Here is a 27530-nt window from a genome sequence, read left to right as displayed (position 1 = left end):
AGTATAAATAATCTCAAATAATTCGATTGAAAAATAATAAGCCTATTATTCGTCAAATATTTTTTTTCATTATTCATATTCGAATAGAATAACTGAGCTATGATATTCGTATTCATAAAACACCAATCAAATAATTTGTATTAGGCCTAATTATCTTATTTTTAAATAGAATAAAATAGATAAACATCATAAAATTGTTAAGGTTATATATATTTAAATTTAATACATAACTTTAAAATAAATATTTTGCTATTTCTTCCCTATAAACCTTTTTAGACATTTGGACAGAGGGCCGTAATAGACTATGAGCCTTGATCTATAAAAAAAATTACACCAGGCCGCGGGCCGACCCTGGCCGAAATCCAATGGAGTTTAAAAAAAATAAGATAAATTTGACTTTTATTAAAATATTAATGAAATATATTTTAAAAAAGTAAGATGGTCAGCCATTAAATAATCAATATTTTATTGATCATGAATAAATTTAGATTTATTTATATTATGGAGCAAACTTCATTATGTCATCTTTGTTACCAATAAATTTCCTAAAAAGTGTATTTTATTTTTCATTTTTATAAATTAAATTACTTGTTTTACAAATTTTAAAAGATATCATCAAGCATGTTTTAAACTTTAAAGGGAGGAAAAACCATCGCTATTATGGTAAATATCTTAAAGTATCTATAGTTTTCAAAATAAAGATTCTTATTTTATTACTAACATTATCAAAAAAAATCAGTTAATATGATATAATAGCTTTAACGTTGCTTATTGCTTCATGAGAGAATTATACTATAAAATTAATAAATTAACTATTTATTTATATTACACAATATAAATCTATTTTCACCTTTAACATTGACATATTTACGATATTAATTAAAATTAATTCACGAATGATTTGATATAATTGATTGTGATATTATAATTATTAATTATTCCCGGGAATTAAGCAGGAGCAATAGATAAAATAGTTCCAAATAAAATATGTTGTGCGACTGGAAATTTGTTCAATACCTCAGCTTTGTACATTTTCAGCAATCCCGAATTAATTTTTCTCCAATCTTGCACTCCACTTATATTCCATAATTTATTTGAATGCTCTGAGAAGGGTCCCTTTTTAAACTATATCAAAAATTAAATAAATCAATGATAAATTTTTGTCATGAATAAGGTTTGACATTTAAATTAAAAAAAAATTAATTAGTTTTTAAAACTCTGATTTTAACTGTAAAAATGGCAAAATAATCAAGCCAGTAAGCTTGGTCCTGACTGACAACTCAATACAATCCAGTAATAAAATACAATTTCTAGAAATTTTTTTGTATATACATTTTATTAAAAATTTTAGGTTGACTTGTACGAAATATTAGGAAACTAATCATGTCACGTTTAAATATATAGATTTAGTTATTAAACTTGAATGATAAAGTCTATTGATGATAAAAACATGTAATCCTTGGCATAACGATGGGCTATATCAGATTCCGGAAAAGAAGAAGGTGGAATCTTTTCATTATCTATAGATATAAAGGTTCGTATTTTATGATTCGACATAAGTAAAATAATAAAAATATAAAACAATTTCCTGTGGTATTTTGATGTATGATAAAATTTAGTTCATAGCATTATATTAATAATATAAACATGGCTAAACCAATAAGTTGAGAACTCCCCCAGTAAAATGGCATAAATTGGTAATCATCCAAACTCCAGACCCCGTGACTTCCGGCAGGTTCCATTTTGTAAACTGTTTGCAATTTTCGAACAATGATTAAGTACCTTTTAAAATAAATAAAATATCAATATAATTTTAATTTATAACTATCGATATAATGCAATTTTAATAATTATTTCAATCAAGAATATGGAAAGGAACTTTGAGAAAATTATGGAACGAGAATGGTTATTCTAAAACTTTTTTCAGTTAATTTTCATTTATTATATAATTATAAATATAATTCATGGTAGTGATCTGCAGCAACAAGTCTAATTTTTCAAGCCCGGCCCGAAATTGTTTTTATAGAATCTGTAAGGCCAGGATTAATCTCTAAAGAGTTTTTTTACTTGTCCCGAAGAGCCAGGCCCGAAATAAAATTTGTCCACCCGACCCGATACAAATTTATTTAAATATAAAAAAACTTAATATTTTTTTAATTGTATTGTAAAAAAAAATTATTTTATTTCTCACAAGAATTTTAAAATATATCAATTTATTTCACAAAATTTAATATCATATTTAAAAATTTAAGGGTGATTTGGCCCGAATTTTTTTAAAAAATATTAGGTCCGAATCAAAATTATTTTTAAGCTAGGAAGGATTTGCAGATCTTTTGTTATTACCTATTTAGTAGAGTTGTTAAGATATCTATATACAAAAATATGGTACCTGTGTACATACACTTTTATAAAAAGTATCGATATCTATATAGACTATTATTTTAAAAAAGTATGGTATCTGTATTAATCATCAGATACATTTTAATATAATTTTATTTTACGTTTTATATTTAAATAAAATTCATTAAATATCATCTCGAGTTTATTTACAAAAACAAAACTAGACATATTTTATTTTATGCAGTGGGTGATGATAATATGGCAAATTTTATTAAAATTAACTATACATATTAATTTTAAAAAAAATCATAATTTTTAGATCAATACAATCTCTAAAAAATCAAATAATTTAATATCAGATTTTTTGGCACCCCTTAGATGATATAGTTTTGACACTCATCTTTTAAAAATGAGTGTCTGATTTTAATTATACTTAATAATTATCTCAACTATTGTGCCATCAAGTGCCCAGGTAGAAAGACTTTTTAGTATAACTAATGTTTACAAATAAACAAGAGGTGTCTTAATGACAAAAATTTTGAGAATGTTTTATTATAAAATCTAAAAATTATTAATTATAAATTTTATTATAATGTATTGTTAAAATTTAACGATTATTATTTATCATTTAATTATATATTTTGTATGTAAATGAGATATCAATTCAATTTTTAGCACAATAGAATTCTAAATTAGGTATTATATACACCTCATATAATAAGAATAAAAATGCATCATGCATAAAATTGTATCTATACTTAGATACATTTGTAAAGGATATCTTAACAACTCTGCTATTTAGTATTAATAACTATATGTATTAGTTAATAACATTTATCAAAATTGAAATAATTTTAACTGATTTGTTATAAAATTTATATTATGGATAATTTTGTTACCAAATAAATGTTAGCATAGTAATGTTAAATCACCTAACTTTGACAAATTTTAATATGGCTTAGCCAAGATTTTATTTTAAAAAAATTGACACATCACCAAGTTGAGTCTCAACATAAATTAACTGGGACGAATCTTTTAGGATAAAAAAGTGGGTAAACCCTTTTGGAATTTTACAAAGTGGGTGATTTAATAATACTAGTTGAGAGCAGTGCTGTAATCGGGGTGGGGGGGAGGGGCTATTTAAAAAATTTTAGAGTGCCCCTACCAGAATTTTCAAAAAAAATGTTGGGGGCATGGTGTGTTCCTTCCAAAAAATTTAAATTTTATATAATTAAATAAAAATTATAAAATTTATAAAACAAAATGGTAGTATATTAATGAAATTGTTTATTTTTAATTCAAAAACTATTCCATATTCTATTGGTTCTTAAAAAAGAATATCCAACACTATAAAGAATTTGTGGTGTCCGATGCAATAAAGAATGCTATAGCCGTTAATCACTGTGAAGCCTTTATTGGCACAATATATAATTTATATAGCCAGTTTAACAAAAATCAATAGGTGTTGAAACAAATAGCGTCTGAATTGGGCATTTAATTGTTGGGAAGGGTACTTGATGTAGGATAGGTGTCTAGCAGTCTACTGTTAAGGCAGTTTGGAATAAATATAAGGTCCTGTATACGCATTTCAAAAATTCAGAAAATTCTAGCAACCATGCAAAATTTAATAGGCTGTCCACCCGATTAGAAGGTTGTGAATTCTCATCAGATCTCGCTTTGATGTACGATGTTCTATTTGAATTATCCAATTTATCTTTAAGGCTTCAGTTCAGACAAGTCCAATACCTTAAACAGAAAAATCAATAAAGCGAACGATTCGTATTCTAAGATCGTTTAAGGATATATCTGGTAGGTTTTAAATCACTTTTATAATTCCTCAAAATGTTTATTTAATATTTCTAAAGGAGGATATATTAAAATAGCTTAAGAAGTTAAGGAAATAAAAAATTTGGATTCGTAATATTGAAGGAAAACAGATGGCACTCTAATATCAACAAAAATCAATTCAATACTGACTTAATAGACAATATGATGGATGCTAATTCCAATTCTACTAATTAAAATTACTATACTAGTTTTATCTTTTTAGTAATCTAATTTGATATGTTTAAAAAATCATAACTGGCAAGCAGATGCACTCGCATTCTTTATAGGAAGAGCAAATAAAACGACATTTAATAAATGGAACGAGGGATATATTGTTGATAAATGAAATAAATTCCCCCGCGATTTGAAAGAGTTTCAAAATTGTATTAACATTTAACAAAATTCAGAATAATATTTCTATGTGTGGCTTGTTTCACCTTATGAATGCCATTATAGGGATTTGCGTGTAAGCCTTATGATTAAATATATTTCCAGTTTAAAGATAGACGTTAACTGGCCTCCTCTTAATCAGTGGCATTTATCCCCATATATTAAAGTGGCTGATAGGTCTACAAACTATAACCAGTTAGAGGAAATATGTGGTTAATATTATCAAAAATATTAAAAAAGATATGCTATGGAGAATATTGCAGTTTTTTAAATTCAAATTTTGTATAACTTTTTAAATAGCTATTTTATATAATTTTTTAAATAGCTGTTTTATATAATTTAATGTATTCTATGTGAAAATCTTCAATATAAAACTATTATATAAAAATAAAAATGTCGCCTTCAAATTTCTAGAAAAATAAAAATTAGCCTTTATTTTTTGCCCATTTCAGCCAGCCACCCGATTATTTTTTATTGTAATAGCGTGCCCCCGCTGCAAATTTTAAGACTACAGCACTAGTTGGGAGGTGTTTTATGACCCTCAAATTTATAAAGCAATCGCGCAAATATAAATGATAATTTTTTTTAGAGAATGTATGTATGAATTCGATGTAATGCTTCGAAATCTGGAATGGAGCATATTTTTTAGGCCAGAAACGGTATATAAAAATGTGATTATTCGTAGTCTAATCCATAATTTTAAAAATAATAAAAAATTTATAGATTTTTATTAAGAAAGTACTTGTTAAATATATCAAGAACGGCGGCTTCCATGTCAACCGGTAAGAGGGCATTTATCTTGAATAGACAATACATGAACATAATAAATGATAGCTCGTGGCCTTAAATAACGTGTTGAAGTATTTTTTTTAGATTGCAATATTTACATATAAAAATATATAATCATCTTTTTAAAATAATAGGAGAAAGAAAAGGGTCAAATATAGGAACCGAAAATTTTCAAAATATACAGAACCGGAACCAGTTAAGAAGTCTGGATAAATTTTTTAGCAGAAACCTGCAGTCCTGGATCAATGCCTGGCCCGGGCAGTAAATATATATTTATTAAATAAAACTAAGTTGGGATAGTGAAAATAAAATTTTTCATCAAGCCGGGCTGGTTTATTTTGAAAGATTATCTTACTATAATAAAGTTAATATCTTTTATAAACTATAGTTACGTATACCTTACTGTATAAGGTTTATTTGATTTTGTAAGATTTGACTCAAAATAATTATAATTAGTGAATATATTATTTAACTTTTCTTTTATAAACTAATAAAGTAATTTCCAACAATAGATATAGATGGTTTTGAAATGGAAATATGAGATGTAAATGAATTGATATATTATTCTCTGTTGACCTATTTTTATTATTTTATATAAAATAGTTCCGATTTAAATTGGCCGAGCCCGAGTTTTATAATTTCGGACACCTCTATTAAAAAAAACCTGGTCGACATTTTGAAAAATATTTATGGCCTGCGTCGTGGTTTAGTCCAGATCTGCAGGTCTCTGATAATTACTATGAAAATTTATAATAAATTCCATAAATAAATTAATTACAAAGCTAACTAAATTGCCAAAAAATTAGATTTCCTCATTTAAATTAATACTCTGTAACACCCTTACCCTTGATGAGAACTAATTCCTAATTAACCGGAGGTTGGTTCATATCATTATTCACAAAAGTTCTAACATCCTTTTGCATTCTGATCGTTTGTTCTCAGCAAAAATCCGTATAAATGATAATAATAATTATAAGCGCCTAAAAATAATTTCATTTTATTAATTGGTGCTCTCATGCTAGTAATTCGTCCAATATTCTTTGGCATGGATAAGAGCGAAAGAAAGAGATTTAGGAAAACAATACCCATGACAAACACGCATAAGATGCTGGGAATGTGACAAACACGTAATTCATTTTGCCAAGAACTACTTAATAAATGATCCGATGTTTGTGAGAGAATATTAGGTTTATTGGGATTGATAATACGAACCCCTCCAGGTACTTATAAATCGGTCAGATGTATTAATTTAAATAGAAAAATCAAATGTTTTTTGGTGATGGTTTAATTTGCATTATAAATTATTATTTTTTGAAATTTATTATTATATAAGGCTATGTCCTAAATATCAAAAAAATGAATCGCGCAATTTGTGCGAATCTAGCGGAAAAAATATATAAGCCATATTTAATAGAAAATTAAAATGTTGGCCTAAATGATTTTTTCGCGTAAATTACATAATTATTAAAACTTTTACGATTCTTAAAAAGTTTAATCTTTTTTATCATTAATTTATGTAATTTGCGTACGAATGAATATCAACTCATGGAAAATATTAAATTACATAGATATCTGTGGTGCAAGAGCGACCTAAAATATGTCCCGAATCCTACAATTAAAATATATAAAATGTTTGATGTGAATGATTTACTAATTCTATATTTTATTTGAAGATAAGATTAAACGTAGAAAAAGGCACAGATTTTTAGAAGGCCGGTATATATGATATTATTTATATTATATATATTAATTCTAGAGATCAAGGACTTTTTTAAATATTTGATAGTATTCCTTCTTATCCTGGCAAATTTCGTCAGATGTTCCACATGTGGAAACATTCAATTACATTTTTATAAATTTGGAGTCTAGACACCACTATAGTTAAACATAAAAACTATATCAGTATGAAGCATCGGCTCTATATAACAATCATGTATGATGATTATTTTTTATATGAATAATCAGAATGTATTTATAGATATTTGACAACTAGTATGAGCTTTAGAAAAATAGCATTACATGCAAAGTTTGCAAAACATCAGTAAGCACTATTGTCACATCAACATGTAGGTTAATATGGGTAGCTCTTTAACCATAGCATCTCTGTTTATCAAGGCTATTGTTACTTGCAACTATTGTTGCATTTAAAAAATTATAAAAAAAGTAAAATTTTCATTTTTTAAAGAACGCATGTTGTTTTTTTTTACCATTAACAATATTTATTTATTTCAAAATAATTTTTTTTTTATTTATAAATAAATATTTTTTTTTTCATAAATAAAAATTATTTTATTAAAAATAGAAATTGTGAAATAGATACTATTGCAGGTAAAAAATATATTTTTTTAAGCCAAATATTTATTTATGGTATTAAACTATAAAAAAAGTAAAATTTTCATTTTTTAAAGAACGCATGTTGTTTTTTTTTACCATTAACAATATTTATTTATTTCAAAATAATTTGTTTTTTATTTATAAATAAATATATTTTTTTTCATAAATAAAAATTATTTTATTAAAAATGGAAATTGTGAAATAGATACTATTGCAGGTAAAAAATATTATTTATTATTACATACCTTTTGTAGTAAATGTTAGATATTCGTCATTCTTCATTTTAAAAGAATGGCTAAATAAATACGAAATTTCTAATGCGACAAATTATTCAATACACCGTTCTAAAAAATCGAAGGACCTAATACTTAAGTCTACAATAATGTACGAACGAATTTATTACCAATGTTATGAGGGCAAGGTCAGACCATCCAAATCAAAAGGTTTTAATTTTTATTAACCCTTCAATACTCCAGTGAAAAAAATGACGTTATAGTTTACCGTCATCTTCTAATTTCTTAGAATTAGTTAAAAATTTAAAAATGCCTGAAAAAATAAATAGAAAAAAAATGCAGTACACTATTTTTAACAAAAAAAAAGCTTTAAATAAAGAAATAGATAATGAAATCGATCTTTCTATAATGCAGGATATCACGAATCAAGAAAATCTACAATTATCCAAAGAGAATCTAGAACTACCCAAAGAATCTACAATTATCCAAAGAGAATATAGAACTACCCATACAGGATCAATTACAATTACCTAAAACCTTGTCATTTCACAAATTGCATTCAAAATTATTATAATTGTATCTATTTTTATTATAATAATATATTTAAATAGTGTAATCATATTTAAAATACAAATGTTATGAAAAAGAAATAAATATTTGCTTAAAAAGAGTCTCAATTTATCTAGTTTATTGTAATGCTTATAGTATAAAAAGAATTAAGATATAATCTATTTATCTAAGTTTTGAGTTGTTTTTTTGGTCATCATGGAATTCTTCTGCTATTATCTATTTTTAGTGTAGACTAAATATATATTGTGAAAATTAGATTAAACATGAAAAATTTAATTAATTAGGAAAAAAACATATTTATAATTTATAGCTTAATAAAAATATTTGCTTATGAAGAGTCTCAATTTATCCTGTTTATTGTAATGCCTATAGTATAAAAAGAATTAAGATATAATCTATTTTGTTTTTTTGGTCATTTTCATGGAATTATTCTGCTGTTATCTATTTTTAGTGTAGACTAAATATATATATTGTGAAAATTAGATTAAACATGAAAAATTTAATTAATTAGAAAAAAAACATATTTATAATTTATAGCTTAATAAAAATATTTGCTTATGAAGAGTCTCAATTTATCCAGTTTATTGTAATGCCTATAGTATAAAAAGAATTAAGCTATAATCTATTTATCTAAGTTTTGAGTTGTTTATTTGGTCATTTTCATGGAATTCTTCTGCTATTATCTATTTTTAGTGTAGACATATATATTGTGAAAATTAGATTAAACATGAAATTAGGAAAAAAACATATTTATAGCTTAATAAAAATATTTGCTTATGAAGAGTCTCAATTTAACCAGTTTATTGTAATGCCTATAGTATAAAAAGAATTAAGATAAGTTTTGAGTTGTTTTTTTGGTCATTTTCATGGAATTCTTCTGCTGTTATCTATTATTCGAAATAAAAAAAAAATTATTACGAAATAAATAAATATTGTTAATGGTAAAAAAACAACATGCGTTCTTTAAAAAATAAAAATTTTACTTTTTTTATAATTTAATACCATAAATAAATATTTGGCTTAAAAAAATATATTTTTTACCTGCAATAGTATCTATTTCACAATTTCCATTTTTAATAAAATAATTTTTATTTATGAAAAAAAATATATTTATTTATAAATAAAAAAAAAATTATTTTGAAATAAATAAATATTGTTAATGGTAAAAAAAAACAACATGCGTTCTTTAAAAAATGAAAATTTTACTTTTTTTATAATTTTTTAAATGCAACAATAGTTGCAAGTAACAATAGCCGTTTATTTATCAACAGTTGAACAGATGCTTGAAATATCAGCAGATTACTTCAGGAAATCAGGTTTTCGTCACATAAGAAATGCTATTGATGGAAAGCTTTTAAAAATAAAACAAACTACAAATAGTGGATCCACATTTTTTAATTATAAAAAATTTAATTCCATTGTGATTCAAGGTGTTTCAGATGACAAAGCTATGTAATTATATATTTTCTAAATTTTAATTCTTCTAGATTCATGTTAATTGAGGTTGGTTTTCCTGGGTCTATCTCAGATAGAAGCATCTTTACAAAGAGCCTATTTTATGAAGGAATGATCAATAAAATCATCAAGATACCCAATCTAAATTTTTAACCTTCAAGTTCAACAGATAAATTATCATAATATGTATTTGTGGGGGATGATGTTTATCCTTTAATGGATTTTATAATGAAACCATATAAAACAAATTTAAATGATAACAAATCAAATTTTAATAAAAAATTATCTACAGCAAGGGTAGTAGAGAGATGTTTTGATGAGTGTCAAATTTAGACACTTATATAAATCCTCAGAAACTACTTACTAATAATATCAACTCATGGAAAATATTAGACCACATAGGAATCCGTGGTGCACCATTGACCTAAAATATAGAGAGCTGCTAGTAAAGTCAAATGGGAAGAATTATGATCTAAAGTATGAACAAATAAAGAAAAAGTTTGTTGAAATTAAGTCGAAATTCAACAAATACTATGCTATTTCTAAGAAATCAGGTTTTATATTAATAGTATATATAAATATTATTTTATATTTTAGGTTCAGGTGCTGCTATTGTTGAAGACTATTACTGGCTAAAAGAAAATGTGGAGGATATATGTAGGCATTCTGAAACAAGTTTCATTTTGAAACAATCTAAGGATGCTATTAATATACAAATATTACCCTTTAATTCAGAAGATAATATGCGTCTAGTAAATTTTTACTGGCATTAATTTATTAAAAGAATTAAGGCAGAGAATGACTTATGCTTGTGGCACAGTAAATTCAAGACGAAAAGGACTACCGACCTTGAAAGCGGATAAAAAATGGCTAGAGGCAAGCATGATTGGATAAATGAAGATAGAATAGTTGCCATTAAATGGATGGATAAACGATCTGTTCAGCTTCTTTCGACATAACCCAGCTGATGTCGTGGAGATTAAAAGGAAACAGGAAGATGCTAATATAATTAAAATAAACTGTCCTAAAGCAATATTTGATTATAATCAAAATATGAATTGTATTGATGTTTTTGATCAATTAAAATTATATTATGAAATGAATTGAAAAAGTAACAAATTATATAATAAAATAATCTATTATTTCATTGATGTAGTAGGTAGGTATTATTATTTTATTAAAATTATATTATTTATCTTTTAGCGATAATTAACTCATATGCAATATATAAAATGATTGATAAACCTTGTATGCCTATGAAAGATTTTAGAATGGAATTAATAACTGCTATGCTGACAAAAAGAATAGTTTATCTGGAGAGCTTACCAGCAGAGCCCAGCTATTCAACACCATCAATAAAAAGAAAGTGTCCTTGGAGATTCGCCTCACATATAACTGTATGATCAGTGCAAAGGAGAATATGTGCGCTCATTGTTCAACGGTTGTTGATGAACATCGTTAGATTGGACTTCAATATGTGACGTGGCGTTATGATTCTCAAAAAAAAGAAACTTTTTTACGTATCATGAATAATAAATCATAAATATGTTTATTTGCACAGTAGAAATACATATGTCCCACTATATGTAGGAAATATTTATAAATTTAAAATTATAACGAAATTATATGAGATTGTACGCATTGGTCCATGGTATAGTTTTTGGGGTGTATTTGCATGGTGTGGTATATTTTTGCCCATTGTAGGTGATGATGAAAATGAAAGTATGATATATTCGGGTAATCAAAGGTTGCCAGGGGTTGAGACTACATTTAGTAAAAAGGAGATAGGAGAAGGGGAGGGAAGATTTGAAATAAGGGAAAATTTTAAGGGGGAAATAGGTGAGAATTTTAGGGGGGGGGGAAATAAGAGAAAATTTTAATGGGGAAATAAGGGAGACTTTTAGGGGGAAAATAGGTGATAATTTTAGGGGGAAAATAAGGAAAAATTTTAGGGAGGAAATAGGGGAGACTTTTAAGGGGGAAATAGGGGAGAATTTTAAAAGGGGGACTTGGGGAGAGGATCGCGAAATGTCATGCAATGGGTTGCAAAAAAGAGAAATTGAGTTGCGAGGAGAAGAGCTGGAGACGGAAAAATTGAGAAGTGAAAAAGATATGGAGTTAGGAATGGCGCGAGTGCGGGAAGGAGTTGAGAAATTAATTAACAAATATAAGGAGATTTTTGACGAAGGGTTGGGATGCTTAAGGGATTACGAAGTAGATATTAAATTAAAGGAAAATAGTGTACCAAAATTTTGTGCGTTGCGAAGAATACCGTTTGAATGGCGAAAGGAGGTGGAAATAGAGTTGAATCAATGGGTGAGAAGGGGCATAGTATGTCCAGTGGAATATAGTGAGTGGGCAACGCCCTTAGTGCCTGTGAAGAAAGCAAATGGGAAGCTTCGATTGTGCGCAGATTTCCGGGTAACTTTAAACCCGTGGGTTGTAGAAGTAAAATATCCGTTGCCACGGATTGAGGAGATATTGGCCAATTTAAAGGGGAGTTTATATTTTTCCAAAGTGGATTTTTCCAATGCGTATTTACAACTGCGAGTGAGGCCAGAGGTGAGAAATTTGTTAACAATTACTACTCCGCAAGGGTTGTATGCATTTTGTAGATTGCCGTTTGGACTTAGCGTATCGGCTCCAATTTTTCAGCGGACCATGGCGGCTATTTTTCAGGGGTTGGAGGGGGTTTACTATAATATGGATGATGTGCTGGTGACGGGAGTAACGCCTGAACAACATGAACAGAGGTTGGAAGAGGTGTTTAGGAGAATTCAGGAAAAGGGTTTGCGAGCAAGTGCTGAAAAAAGTGTGTTGGGGGTCACAGAAGTTGTGTATTTGGGACACAGAATTACAGGAAAGGAGGTGAGACCCATAGATAAAAATATGGTTGAAATAACAAATATGTGTAGGCCAAGTAATAAAGTGGAGATACAATCATTTTTAGGGATGGTCAACTATTATCATCGATTTGTGGAGGATTTTGCGCAAATAGCGGCACCATTATATGAATTGTTGAAAAAAGGAGCACGTTTGGAGTGGAAGAACGAGCAGGAGGAGGCGTTTAAAGCGTTGAAATGTAAGATTGGAAAGGAACCAGTGCTTGTGTGTTATAACAATGATTTGGAGGTTGTGTTGGCAGTGGATGCATCCAATAAAGGGGTTGGTGGAGCCTTATTACATTATATAGATGGGTTGGAAAGACCGGTTATATTTTTCTCCCGGATCTTTAAGTCACCGGAGACGAGGTACTCGGTTATTGAAAAAGAGGCGTTGGCGGTAATATTTGGGTTGACCAAGTGTAGGGAATATTTAATTGGGCGGAAGTTTGTTATATATACAGATCACAAACCTTTAGTGCATCTTTTTAAGAAGGATAATAAAGAGTTGATGTTATCGCCAAGATTACAGAGATGGTTATTATTGGTGGGTAGTTTTGATGTTCAAGTCAAATATCGGCGTGGGAGAGAGAATTATTTACCGGATATTTTATCCAGATGTGGAGCAGGAGAAATTTGTGATGAAAAAAAAGGGTATGAGGAAGAGAATGAGCAAGGGTTGATTCGAACGGTAGCGGCAATATCTAGAGGAGGACCCGTAACATGGGAAGGGCGGAAAAGTGCTACATTGAAGGATCGAGAGTTGACACGAATTAAGGCGTGTATAGCGGGTAGAAAACCATGGAGAATTGAGGACAAGAGATTCAAAAATGTAGAAAAAGAGTTGACAATAATGGATGAATGTGTGGTGCGAGGAAATCGTGGAGTAGTTCCGAGGAAATTAAGGGAAGCCGTGTTGAACATGATTCATGCTGGGCATCAAGGGGTTGAACGAATGAAACAATGGGGAAGAGAATATGTGTGGTGGCCCGGAATAAATGAGGAGATTATAAATATAAGCCGGGGTTGCGTGATGTGTAACTCTTGGGCCAGTATGCCTCGTAGAGATAAAGAAAGTGTTTGGCCGAAAGCGACTCAGGCGTGGGACAGGGTTCATATCGACTTTTTTGATTTTGAGAACAAGATCTATATACTTGTGGTGGATGCTTATTCAAAGTGGGTAGAATATGAGGAGGTGAGAGGTTTAACGACGCAAATGGTGATAAAAACATTAAAAAATCTGTGGGCCAGGTTTGGGGTTGCAAAAATAATTGTTTCGGATGGTGGGCCAGCGTTTGTAAGTAGGAATTTTGAAACCTTCTGTGCTGAAACGGGTGCGAAACATATATTAGCTCCACCTTATCATCCGAGTTCCAATGGTCAGGCGGAACGAATGGTGGCGGTAGTAAAGAGTTGGTTAAGAAAATCTAAATATGGAGGGGGCGAGATTTGGATAGCGGTAGCGTATTACAATAATAGCAAAAAAGGGGAGGAAAGGTCTCCAGCGGAGAAATTTTTGGGGCGTCGGACTCGTATGCTATTGGATTTATTGAAGCCCACGCCAGATGAGTTGCAAATGACGACTGTCAATGATGAGCACGTGGTGAATAAGACCTGCGGATTTGTGATAGGTCAAAATGTGTGGATCAGAAATTATGGAGGTTCAAGGAAATGAGAGTTGGGAATAATAATGGAGAAATTGGGGAGCAGATTATATAAAGTCAAGTTTGGGGATGGAAGAGATGGTATAAGACCTTCCGATCAAATACGGAGGGGAGTTGAACCGGGGCGGTTGAGATCGGGAGGTGAAGTGTTGAGAGAGAAATTAAATATCAGGAATAAAGAGTTGTAATATATAAAAGAGGGGGTGAAACAAGAGTTCTATCTTTGTGAATTTGTAATATATAAGGACAAGGAGTTGCAAGCCTGACTAAAAGGTGGTAATATATAAAAAAAGGGGAGGTAAAACAAGAGTTATCTCTTGGGAAATTGTTAATGTCCAAGGGCAAAGAGTTAGATAATCTTATTCGATATAGATATATATATCTTAATGTGTAGGGTTTTCTTATTAAGGGATGTTTCTTATTACGAGTTGTCTAATTTATTTAATTATGGGATGTTTTCTTATTACGGGTTGTTTAATTTATTTTATAGAAGGAGTTAATTAAGATATATCGCTGTGGTCAATAACAGTATTTATATCTTATTAAGGAATGTTTCTTATTACGAGTTGTCTAATTTATTTAATTATGGGATGTTTTCTTATTACGGGTTGTTTAATTTATTTTAAAATTTTTTTTTAGGAAATTAATTTTTGTAATTAATTAATCAATTTGTGTAATAAAAAGAGTTGTGAACAAGGTCGTTGTAAAAAAAAGGGGGTTTGTTTGTAATTGAACACAAGGGAAAAAATGTAAAATTTGGGATGTTTGTGGAGAAAAAATTACAAGAGATGTTAAAATTTACGAGCGTGGCAAGTGTTGGCAAAATAATTATGGGGTGTCACGATGTTTTGAATAAAAGAAATTGGCGTTTATATCATAATTTTTTTATATAATTAAAGTATTTTTGAAAATTAATTTTTTTTTATAATTAAAATATTTTTTTTTGAAAATTAACATTTTTTTTTAAAGAAGAATTTTTAAAATTTAAAAATGCTAGTACATAAGTTTATATATTTACCCGGAATGATCATCAGAATAAGCGTGTTTACGCAAAATACTGAGGAGCGATTATCCGAATTCCCTACGCCGGCGGTTCAATCCAGCCCGATACGAAGATGACGGAATCCTCCACGGACTTGTTATCTCTGCCAATCCCGAGACCACCTACAAGATCGGTGTCCGCGGAGACCGAGGCGACAACTAGAAAGACAGCCAACCCGGGATATCCAGACGGGACCAGTAATACAGGAGGCACCTGTGTCAAGGGTGGCGCCTACGGTAGCGGAAGCAGTTGAGATTACAAGCAATGGACTGGTGGAAGCACTTGATATAGTGGATTTAGAGATGACAGATTTAGAATTGGACGCCTTCCTGAGGGGGGAATGAAGAGATGGTCTTCTGTTGGCGGCGGCGTATTATAATTATCTTAAATTACATTTTACATTTTATTGATTGCGTATTATAATTGTCTTAAATTAAATTTTACATTTTATTGATTGCGTATTATAATTATCGCAAATTAATTATATTTTTTTGATTGAATTTTTGAAAAATAAAATTAATAAAAGAAAAAAAAAGGAGTTGTAAAAAAAAGAGGAGTTGACGTAAGTTTTTTTTTAAATAAGAAAATTATTATCAAAAGTTAAGTGTGGAAATTAATTAAATTTTAAGGAATTGAAACAAAATTGTTTGAAATAAGAAAATTGCGTTGAAAGAGTTGATCGTTTTTTTTTATTAAAAAGTGTTAATAAGGGAGAGAAATACTACATAGCAATGGACTGGTGGAAGCACCCGATATAGTGGATTTAGAGATGACAGATTTAGAATTGGACGCCTTCCTGAGGGGGGAATGAAGAGATGGTCTTCTGTTGGCGGCGGCGTATTATAATTATCTCAAATTACATTTTACATTTTATTGATTGCGTATTATAATTGTCTTAAATTACATTTTACATTTTATTGATTGCGTTATAATTATCGCAAATTAATTATATTTTATTGATTTTATTTTAAAAAAAATTATAATATTGAAATTATTATTATTATTGTTGAAAAAAAAGAAAATTTTTGTTTTACATTCATTATTTTTGTAGTATTTCTCTCCCTTATTAACACTTTTTAATAAAAAAAAACGATCAAATCTTTAAACGCAATTTTCTTATTTCAAACTATTTTGTTTCAACTCCTTTAAATTTAATTAATTTCCACACTTAACTTTTGATAATAATTTTCTTATTTTTAAAAAAAAACTTACGTCAACTCCTCTTTTTTTTTTACAACTCCTTTTTTTTTATCTTTTATTAATTTTATTTTTTTTTTAAAATTTAATCAAAAAATATAATTAATGTAAAACAAAAATTTTCTTTTTTTTTAACAACAATAATAATAATAATTTCAATATTATAATTATTTTTTTAAATAAAATTAATAAAATATAATTAATTTGCGATAATTATAATACGCAATCAATAAAATGTAAAATGTAATTTAAGACAATTATAATACGCAATCAATAAAATGTAAAATCTAATTTAAGATAATTATAATACGCAATCAATAAAATGTAAAATGTAATTTAAGATAATTATAATACATATGTCCCACTATATGTAGGAAATATTTATAAATTTAAAATTATAACGAAATTATATGAGATTTTTACTATATAATTTCATTATTTTCAATAAAAAAAAATTATCTGTGCAAAATCGGACTTTTTAATTTTAAATTTCTGTGCATAGGGTTTATATAATACAAAATTAATATATATTATTTACATATGAGTTAAATGTTTCTCTAATAATATTAAAGCTTTCAGTCCATAGCTGAAACTGAAATTGGGTAAAATTTGAAAGGGTATTCTTCATAATTTATTAGTGTATAGTGATTGCCCGCCCTCAATATTAATTATAAGATTTTAACTATTTGTGGTAATATTAGTTTCTTATAAGTGTCTAAATTTAGCACTCATAATGCCAAAACATATCTCTACTGATACTCTTGCTGTAGATAATTTTTTATTAAAAGTTGATTTGTTATCGTTTAAATTTGTTTTATATGGTTTCATTATAAAATCCATTAAAGGATAAGCATCATCTCCCACAAATACATATGGTAATAATTTATCTGTTGAAGGTAAAAAATTTGGAATGGGTATCTTGATGATTTTATTGATCATTTCTTCATAAAATAGGCTCTTTGTAAAGATGCTTCTATCTGAGATAGACCCAGGAAAATTAACCTCAATTAACATGAATCTAGAAAAGAATTAAAATTTAAGAAATATATAATTACATAGATTTGTCATCTGAAACACCTTGAATCACAATGGAATTAAAATTTTTATAAATAAAAACTGTGGATCCACTATTTATAGGTTGTTTTATTTTTACATGCTTTCCATCAATCGCATTTCTTATGTGACGAAAACCAGATTTCCTGAAGTATTCTGTTGATAATTCAAGCATCTGTTCAACTGTTGGTAAACAGAGATACTTGGGTTGAAACCCTACCCATATTAACCTACATGTTGATTAAACAATAATGCTTACTGATATTTTACTAATCTTTGCATATAATGCTATTTTTCTAAAGCTCAAGCTCATACCAGTTGTGTTGTCAAATCTATAAATATATTCTGATTATTTATATAAAAAATAATCATCATACATGAGTGTTATATAGAACCGATGCTTCACACTGATAGAATTTTTATGTTTAAATATAGTGGTGTCTATAGACTCCAAATTTATAAAAATGTAATTGAATGTTTCCACATGCATGTGGAACATCTGACAAAATTTGTCAGGATATGAAAGAATACTATCAAATATTTAAAAAGTCCTTGATCTCTAGAATAAATATATATGATATAAATAATATCATATATAGTGACCTTCTAAAAATCTATGCCTTTTTTACGTTTAGTCATATCTTCAAATAGTATAAAATATAGAATTAGTAATTTTTCGCATCAAACATTTTATATATTTTAAATTGAAAATAAATGTATGATTCAGGACATGTTTTGTATCTCTCAAAACTAGAGATCTGCAAAGTTAGGCCCGGCCCGTATTTAAAATAATCGGGTTCGGGCCAGGCTTAATATTTTAAAAAATATTCGGGCCGGGTCGGGTCGTACCTTGGGAATTTTTTTAAATATATCTAAATTTATTAATATTATACTGAATTTTTTATGTAAAATAAAAATATTTGATTTTATTTATTGTAACTAAACGTCATATAACATATGTCTTTTATTTTGAGTAATTATAAAAATTAATTTCTATATTTAAATAAATTCGGGCCAAGCCGGGTCGGTAAATTTTTTTAACAAAAATTTCGGGTTCGGGCCAGGCCGGCATAACTTTTTTAAAAAATTTCGGGTTCGGGCCGGGCCGGCAAAACTTTTTTAAAAAAAATTTCTGGCCAGCAAAACTCACTGTGCATTTCACAAAACTTTTGAGTAATTTTTTTTACTATTATAAAGTTTATAAATATAGAAGAAATTATTAATTTTTAATTCATAATTTAAACTGTTATTATTGATCTGAATAAATTATTAAATAACAATCAAAAAAATTTAATTGAGATGTTTTTTATATAAGATAATATTTTTTTATAAAAGTAAATTGTCCCAGTATATCAGTGATTTGTATGGATAAAAGGTCAAGGTATCGGCTTTGGCGTTCTTGCATCCCTCTGCCTATCAATTCAATACCCAAGTTCGAGGTTGGGACCTTAAATTTAGGTTCATTAAAGTGGGACTTGTGATTAATATCCCTAAAACAAAAATTATCCTCAATGTCAGTTTTCCTCAATCAAATAAATATCTATTTGAAATGTAAAAAGTTTTTCAAATACCTTGATTCCGATAATAATTCAATATAAACTGAAATTAAAATTAGGAAATGTATGGCATGGACTTCTTTTTAATCCTTAAAATCTAACATTATCAATCTTCAAATTTAAAACCATTTTTGCAACCATGTTTTTCAACAGTTTGAAATGCTTTTTAAAATAACTTCAAAGGGATTTTTTTGAGAATGCAATAAGTTTTTTGATCAAATTTTATATGAAATTCTATATCCTTCTTTGAAAATTTTAATTATCCTCATGGTGAATCTTCAATCCTGATCAAAAAATCTATTCCAAACCCAAATTGGGCAGGTCCTTAAAAATTAATCTGGAATAGATTCTTTTTATAAAGAATTGTATCTTAGATATAAATAGATGTATCTTATTAAAAATTCCTTTTACTTTTATCATTATTTATTCTTTCTGGACAATAAGTCATAAAGTAGATGAAGGAGTCATAATCCTGTGGTTCACAAAAAATCACTATCATTGCTTTCCCACTGAACTGTTATAAAGGAATTGTTTACGTGGCCTAACAATAAGAGAGGAAATGGAAAGATGTATAAATCAACCAACAGAAATACATATAGAATTATCATATATATGTGTATCCATTATTTCAACAAGATGAAAAATAAGTTCCAAATAAATGACATCAAATTCTATGGTTTATTTCTCTAGGGTAGCTATCTCAAAATTTTCCAAATTATTTAAAAATTTCTTAAAATTATCTAAAACATTAACAGGTATTATGACAACTATAATAAAATATTCTTATAATATCATTTATATAAATAGACTTTAAAACTAAAAGAGATTATAAAAAAATTTAAACAAATACAATCAACAAATCGGAATTAGTCAAGTGTTAATATTTTTATCACTATACTATGACCAAATGACAAATTAAAATTTTGGACAGTGAAATATAAATCAATATATTTTATTTCAATCTATAAAATAAGATGATGATTATTTTAATACTTAATAATATAAATATCAGTGGCCTGCATATGTACTGTAATAAATTAATAAAATATTATTTATAGGTATTATATATAAAAATAGAATAGAATATTCGAAAATTAATTAATATAAATTTGATGTTTGAAATAAATTAGTAGTCATATTGTTTATAAATTAGTAGTCGGTATTACTACAAATGGCGACGATAAATGGAGAAAATAATTCCTTAAATGGAGAAAATAATTCCTTAAATGGAGATTCAAAAATAATAGAGGATTTATCTACGATTAAATTTGATAAATTCGAGTTGGATATCTCAATCTATAGATATTTTTCTCAATAGGAAGCCAGTTTTCGGTTAAAAAACGTAAGCCCATCTGAATGTCAATATAAAGATATATTTTTAACATTTTTTGGCAATAAGAATATAGAGTTGGTGGACAGTTTTTGTTATCCAGATTCGATCGAAACTTTATCTTTTAAGGAAATTAAGTCAATGTTTTAAATTATTTAAACCGATGTCAACAGCTTTTGCTTCTAGATTTGGTTTCGTTAAATTACGGAGAACAACTGAAACCATAACTGAATTTGCAGATAAAATTAGAACAATTGGCAAGCATTGTCATTATCTTAATGATATTGACCAGCGTTTACGTGATCAGTTTATCGTTGGCATGGAAATACCGGGATTGGAAAGAGATCTTATAGCTCTATATCCCGACGATCTTGATAGAGATAATAATGTACTGACTTTCCAATTTATTCTTGATCTGGCATTAGCTTCTGAGCGAGCAGATAAAGATATGGCAAATAAAAATATGCCTGTTGTTAATAAAGCTACAAATGCAGCATGTAATAAATGTAAAAAAATTGGTCATTTTGCAGTTTGCTGTAAATAAAAGAATTTAAATTATATAAGAGTGCCACCAAGTGATTCTATTCATAATATTTGGAAGATTCAACAAAATCGAGAGAATCGAGCAAAACTAACTGCAGAGATAAATGGGTTAGATGTTGAATTTGATTTTGACACTGGTGCACAAACGTCATTGATAGGAATTGATATATGGACAAGTATTGGACGAACAAAAATTAGGCCAACCAGTCCATTGACTGCATATGGTGATCATCCATTAGACGTTAAGGGTGAGACCCAAGTCAATGTTATGATTGGATCACAGACAAGGACCCTATCAGTGGTAATAATGAATACAACTGGGGTGCCTCTTTTCGGATTACCATGGATTTTAGCATTCAATTTAGAAATGCCTCGTCAGGTTATGATTAAACAAGTAGGCAATTTGGTTAACAATATTGAAAAAGAAAAATGTTGCATAACACTAGATTCTAGAATTCGAGATTTGATTAATAAACACCAAGAAATTTCAGAAGAGAATCAAGATTCTAAACATGCTATGGATATCCGATGTAATAATTTGGATGATATGCAATTGTCAGAAAATATTCTACGAAAGAGTCGAAGCAAGATTTAATATTAAAAAAAGTAGCAATACATATTCAGCAAAGTTGGGTAAACTTTGATCGTCATAAAGAGAAACTGTAAACCTACAAAGAGGTTTATTGAAGAAATCTAACTTTAAAATGTTTGAAGGAAATGTAATAAATTAATAAAATATTATTTATAGATATTATATATAAAAATAGAATAGAATATTCGAAAATTAATTAATATAAATTTGATGTTTGAAATAAATTGAAATATAAATTAGTAGTCGTATTGTTAATAAATTAGTAGTCGGTATTACTACAGGTACCAAATGCATAACTTAATTTGCAAATAGCTGAGCCAAGTTTATTTTTTTTAAATTTATGGCCCAGCTTGTACACATGCCTATAATACATATGGATAAGAAATCATAACATTGGATTATCTATTTTGCAATCAAAGTAATTGGTATGTAATCAAGATAAAAAATATTAAAAGTGAAAATTGATGTTATAACAAAATATAAAAAAGTATCTATATCTTCTGTCAAGAAAATGAAAACGATTTTTTTATAAATCTTAGATATCTGTTCCTAAATGGTTGCCTATAAACTATCAATATCAAAAAGAATGATAAAGTTCCATGTTCCATGAATAAATGAAGAAATCATATATATAATTTAACTAGTGTTGTTAAATGGCTTGTTTTGAGCCGATTTTTAAAAACGACTAACTCAATATTTTATCCAAAAAAATATTATGCAAACCTGAAGATTTTGCTCATAGAAGGAACAAAGGTCTACACATATCCACTCGAGGCTTAGGTAATATTATTCTGACTATAAATATTGAGTTAGCCATTTTAAAAAATCGGCTCAAAATGAGCCATTTTACTACACTAAATTTAACATATATAATAATAACTTGCTTTATAAATTATATTTTAAATAAAATTTTAAAATTATAACTAAATAATCAATAAATATTTTATAACTATACCAGTTCCATAATCAATCCTAATTTCATTTCCAAAACTTTCATTAAGGTATGGTGCAATTTCAATTATTGCTGCATGTTGATCCCCATTTAAACTTGATTTTAATATATCTTTACTCTCCTAAATAAAATTATATAAAAATGTGATGTTAATATATACCTGACACAATTTTTGATAAAATGTTTTAAAAGCTTTATTTCCAAATCTTTGAGGCTGGTCAATAGGTGGTATATTATCAATAAATCTTTCAATTATTTCCAATATATCAACAATTTTTTTTGCTTCCTATAAATTAAAACTTATATAATATAGTTAATACAAAATAAAAATACATTGGATGTGTAATGTAGATCAGTTGATGATTTAGATTTAACGCCATCATTCAAAGCTTCGATAAATTGTACATATTCTTTATAGGCCTAAATTAAGAAAATCAAATTGTTTTGCTAATGCCAATTTACACTAGAATTAATCCATTTTTTCATATCATTTATGTTAAAAATTTGTCTTTGGGGAGCTTTACAATCCAGCTCCATAATTATTATTTTTTTAATTAAAGTAGCACCTGTTGACAAGTGATATGCAACTTGACACCTTTTATTGAGAGTCAATGTTGTTTTATAATTATTGTTAGAAAATGCCTAAGCTTATACATATTTTAATTGGTTTATCTCAATTGGTCGATAAAATATGGAGAATAAGAATCCATAAAATGCACAAGCCATAAAGTGCAAAATTTGTGACGGGAGTAGAGTTAAGCAATTATATCAAACTACTATAAAAAAAGTATCAAAAATGTTTTTTATTAAAAACTAATATGTTGGAATTTTTAAAAACTGCAATATTTTAAAAACTGCAAAAATTTTAAACTTTGCAATCGTGTCAAAAATAGTTTAAAAAAGTAATGACGAATGGTAATTTTAGATAATGTTAGCTAAAAGGTGGTAATTTTAAATATAACTTTTTTTAGGCCCCCTGATATTGTAAAGGCTAGTGATGCCTCTGACCTAAGTTACTTGTCAAAGAGTAACTTTTGATAACAAAGGTAGAAGTGGCATTGAGAAACTGGTAGTTAGGATATAGAATGCCATGGGTCATCTTACAAGTATTTAAATTTCAAACTTTGAAAAAAACCAGGGAGATATCGGTGTTCACAAGACTATTCATAGGTGAGGGTAGCCAGGATACCGTAGGGTGTTATTATTAAAAAGATTTTCCTAATATATTTTATTTGATGTCTTTAGGTTCACTTATTGTTGATCTTTTTAGACTAACTTACACAAATCTTTACAACGTCTACATGAACGGGAGGGGTAGGGACACTTTGCTTCCTATTTCTTTTAAAGAGGTAGGGGTTAGGCATTTAAGGAAAATAACCTTGGGGTAGGATAAATTTATTGGAGGTCTATCTATTAACATTTTAGATAAGATAGGGCAAAATGTATTGCTGTAAAGATTAATATTTTTATTATATTCAAATTCATTGATATTTTTAAACGTCGACCAAATCTACATATTGCATACAATCTGTGTCTAAATAACAGGATTATCATTTAATGCAAACCGCCCTCAAAAAATTATACCTACCCCCATAAAAAAAAATACGCATTCTTCAGCAGTTATATTATATTATTAATTAAATCTTTTATATTATAATGGTACTACCTTCAGAAATTTAAAAAGAATAACTTAAATTATTAATGTTCTACTATCAACTATCAAAATATTATGAATTTAAAAGTGTTATTTTTTAAAACATGAATTCGTATAAAAAACAACTCATTTACAATGAATACATTATTATAGTATATTGTTTGTCATGAATATGAGTTTAATAATAGAATGTCTAAAACCCTTTTAATTATATATATTATTTTAAGTTTTAGTTTAATTTTAATGATATTTAAGTTCTATAGTTTTGATATCTTACGGCAATAACAAAAGTATAATTGACACGATTTATATTTATATTTAGTTTTTGCTTAAGAATCCAATTTATATCATCGTTTAAATTATAATTTATTTTATTATTACGTAACAAAAAATGATTGATTATCTTATTGATTTTTTTAAACATATTTAAATTGTTGACAAAAATATATATATAAAGTCAGTCATATATTATTTTGAAGAGTGATATACATACATTTTGAAATATCATTTAATAAAGTTAAGTTATATATTAAAATCTGATTTGATAACAATTATATTGTTATATAAATAAGATAAAAATATTGAATCATGTATAGTTTTTTATTGAATTTTTTTTTAATGATTAATGCAAGATAAACCACAGGAATAAAAGGGAATAATGGTTGGTGCGACAAAATTGCAAGCTTTATAAATAGATCCTTAAGAATCGTGAATAAAAAGAAAGTGTTTCGGCACGACAAAATTTAGATTTAAAAAATAAAGATCCTTAAGAATAGATATATAAATTTATTTAAATTATAAAAATATCATACCATGTAAACCATGTATAGTTTTTATTGAATTTCTTTGTTTACTGAGTAATACAATTAAACCTCAGGAATAAAAGAAAATAATGGTAAATGCGACGAAAATCATTAAATATAAAAGAGTTTGCTCGGTACGACGAAATGGTTAGCTTTAAAAAAATAAGTAACCTAATGAATAGATATATAAATTTATTAAATTATAAAAATATATTATATATTATATATTGTTCTTTCAATACGATAAAAATAGTGATACATGTATAGTTTTTTATTGTTTTTTTTTACTGATTAATACAAATCAGCAGTTAAAGGGAATAATGTTAGGCGCAACGAAATGAAAAGTTTCAAAATAGATCGGATCCTTAAAAATAGATATATAAATCTATATTATAATTTTCCGATGTCCTCAATATGTCATCGTGACGTCATGTCATCGCTACATCGTGTGATCGCTAAGACATGTCATCGGTACGTATTTATTTATTTTTTTTAAACGTAAATATTTTTTTTTTAAAAAAAGAAGTTTTTTTAAAGTAAATAAATTTATTAAAAAACTATAAAATTACATTTTAGATTACAATAGCTTTACCCTTAAGATAATCCCACAATTCTTAGAGAGTTAATCCTAATATTGACCCTATGCAAGTTCAGTGCATTATTTTATATTTATATTATATTTTTATTTTAGAAAACAGGCCTTATCTTAATTGATTAATCTATCATTGCCAAACAAAGAAAGACATGGCTTTTAATGAGCAAAATAAATATTCCAAAAATCACGAAGTCCAAAATTCTACCAACAATAAGTTAGTAAAATATAATAATGTTTATTTATTTTTATAATTTTCTAAACATGTTTTACTTATACTTTCTTACATTTTTATATTACATCTGTTTTAGCTTTACCAATATCTGATGATATTCCAACAATTGCTGGAGAGTGGAACCTAATACTTATACTTTCTTATATTTCAGATTACATTTGTTTTAGCTTTACCAATATCTGATGATATTCCCATTATTTATAGAGAGTTGAACCTAATATTGGCTCCCCTGCAGGTGCATTATTAATATTAATATTTTGTTTTTATTTTAGAAAATAGACCTTGTCTTAACCCTTCTTAATGATTGTACAAATTTTGATTAATCAGTCATTGCCAAACAATGAAATGAGATGGCAGGTTAATCAACCTTCCTTATTAATTTACTTTCCATATTCCTTTTTCTTTCTATTTTCCTTTCTTTTCTTCGTATTTACCATCCTTTCCTTTTTAATTACTCTCTTATTATCTTCCCCTTTCTTTTCTTTCTCTTCCTTTTTTCCTTTTTCTTTCCCTTTACCTCTTTTTATTTCCCCCTTTCTCTTTTCCTTTACATATTTCTTTCCTTTTTCTTTTCTTTACCATTTTTCTTTTCCTTACCTTTTTTTCTTTTCTTTCTCCTTTCACTTTTCGCCCTTTCTTTCCCTTCCTTTCCCTCTTCTTTACCTTTTTTTTCATTACCATTTTCCTTTTATCCTTTTTATCCCCTTTTCTTTTTCTTTTTCTTTTCCTTTCTCCTCTTTCCATTTATTTCTTTTCCATATTCCTTATTTCACTTTTCCTTTCTCTTTTCCCTTTTAATTTCTCTAATAACCTTCCCCTTTGTTATCTTCTCTTTTCCTTTCCCTTCTTTCTCCTTGTCTTCCTTTCTCTTATTCTTCCTCTTTTTTCTCTTTCCCTTTCATTACCCTTTTTATTTTCCTTTATCTCCCTTTCTCTTCATTCCCCCCTTTTCTTCTTTCCCCTCTTCCCTTTTTAATTTCTTTTCCATAATCATTTCTCTTTTCCTTTTAATTTTTCATATTCTTCTTCTTTTCTTTTCATTACCCTTTTCATTCCCTTCTCTTTTATTACTTTCCCTTTTCTTCTCCTTTCCTTTCCCTTTTAATTTCTCATATTACCTTCCACTTTCTGTTCTTCTCTATTCCTTTACCATTTTTATTTTCCTTTTTCCCTCTTTCCTTCTAATTTCCTTTCCACATTCCCTTTTCTTTCTCTATTCCGTCATCTCTTTTCCTTCATCTCTTTTAATTTCTCTTATTACCTTCCCATTTCTTCTCTTTTCCTTTCCCTTCTTTCCTTTTTTCTTCCTTTCCATTTAAATTTATCTTATTGACTTCCTCTTTCTTCTCACTTCCTTTTCCTTTTCCTTCTCCTTTATTTTACATTACCATTTTTCTTTTCCTTTTTTCCCTTACCCATTCTTTCCATTTTCCCCCTTCTCTTTTTAATTTCCTTTCTACATTCCTTTTTCTTTCTCCTTTCCTTCCTTTCTCTTTT

The 27530-nt window shown here is 27.7% G+C and overlaps 1 protein-coding gene across 1 annotated transcript; it reads right to left on the bottom strand.

Moving 5' to 3' along the window:
• Nucleotides 1-853: 853 nt before the first annotated feature.
• On the bottom strand, nt 854-23274 carry LOC135925748 (serine/threonine-protein phosphatase 2A activator-like). The gene is made up of 8 exons (XM_065461211.1): nt 23212-23274; nt 23083-23169; nt 22910-23035; nt 22753-22870; nt 5300-5399; nt 1658-1782; nt 1420-1520; nt 854-1125 (listed from the first exon to the last, which is right to left on the bottom strand). The coding sequence occupies exons 1-8, from the start codon at nt 23233-23235 to the stop codon at nt 949-951; spliced, it is 858 nt and encodes a 285-aa protein (XP_065317283.1). The 5' UTR covers nt 23236-23274; the 3' UTR covers nt 854-948.
• Nucleotides 23275-27530: the final 4256 nt, after the last annotated feature.

This window comes from Gordionus sp. m RMFG-2023, chromosome 3 (assembly GCF_954871325.1).
Source record: "Gordionus sp. m RMFG-2023 chromosome 3, tfGorSpeb1-WG-v2, whole genome shotgun sequence".
Classification (NCBI taxonomy): domain Eukaryota; kingdom Metazoa; phylum Nematomorpha; class Gordioida; order Chordodea; family Parachordodidae; genus Gordionus; species Gordionus sp. m RMFG-2023.
The sequence above is the reverse complement of the archived record's forward strand: the minus strand, read 5'-3'. Positions and strand labels throughout refer to the sequence as shown.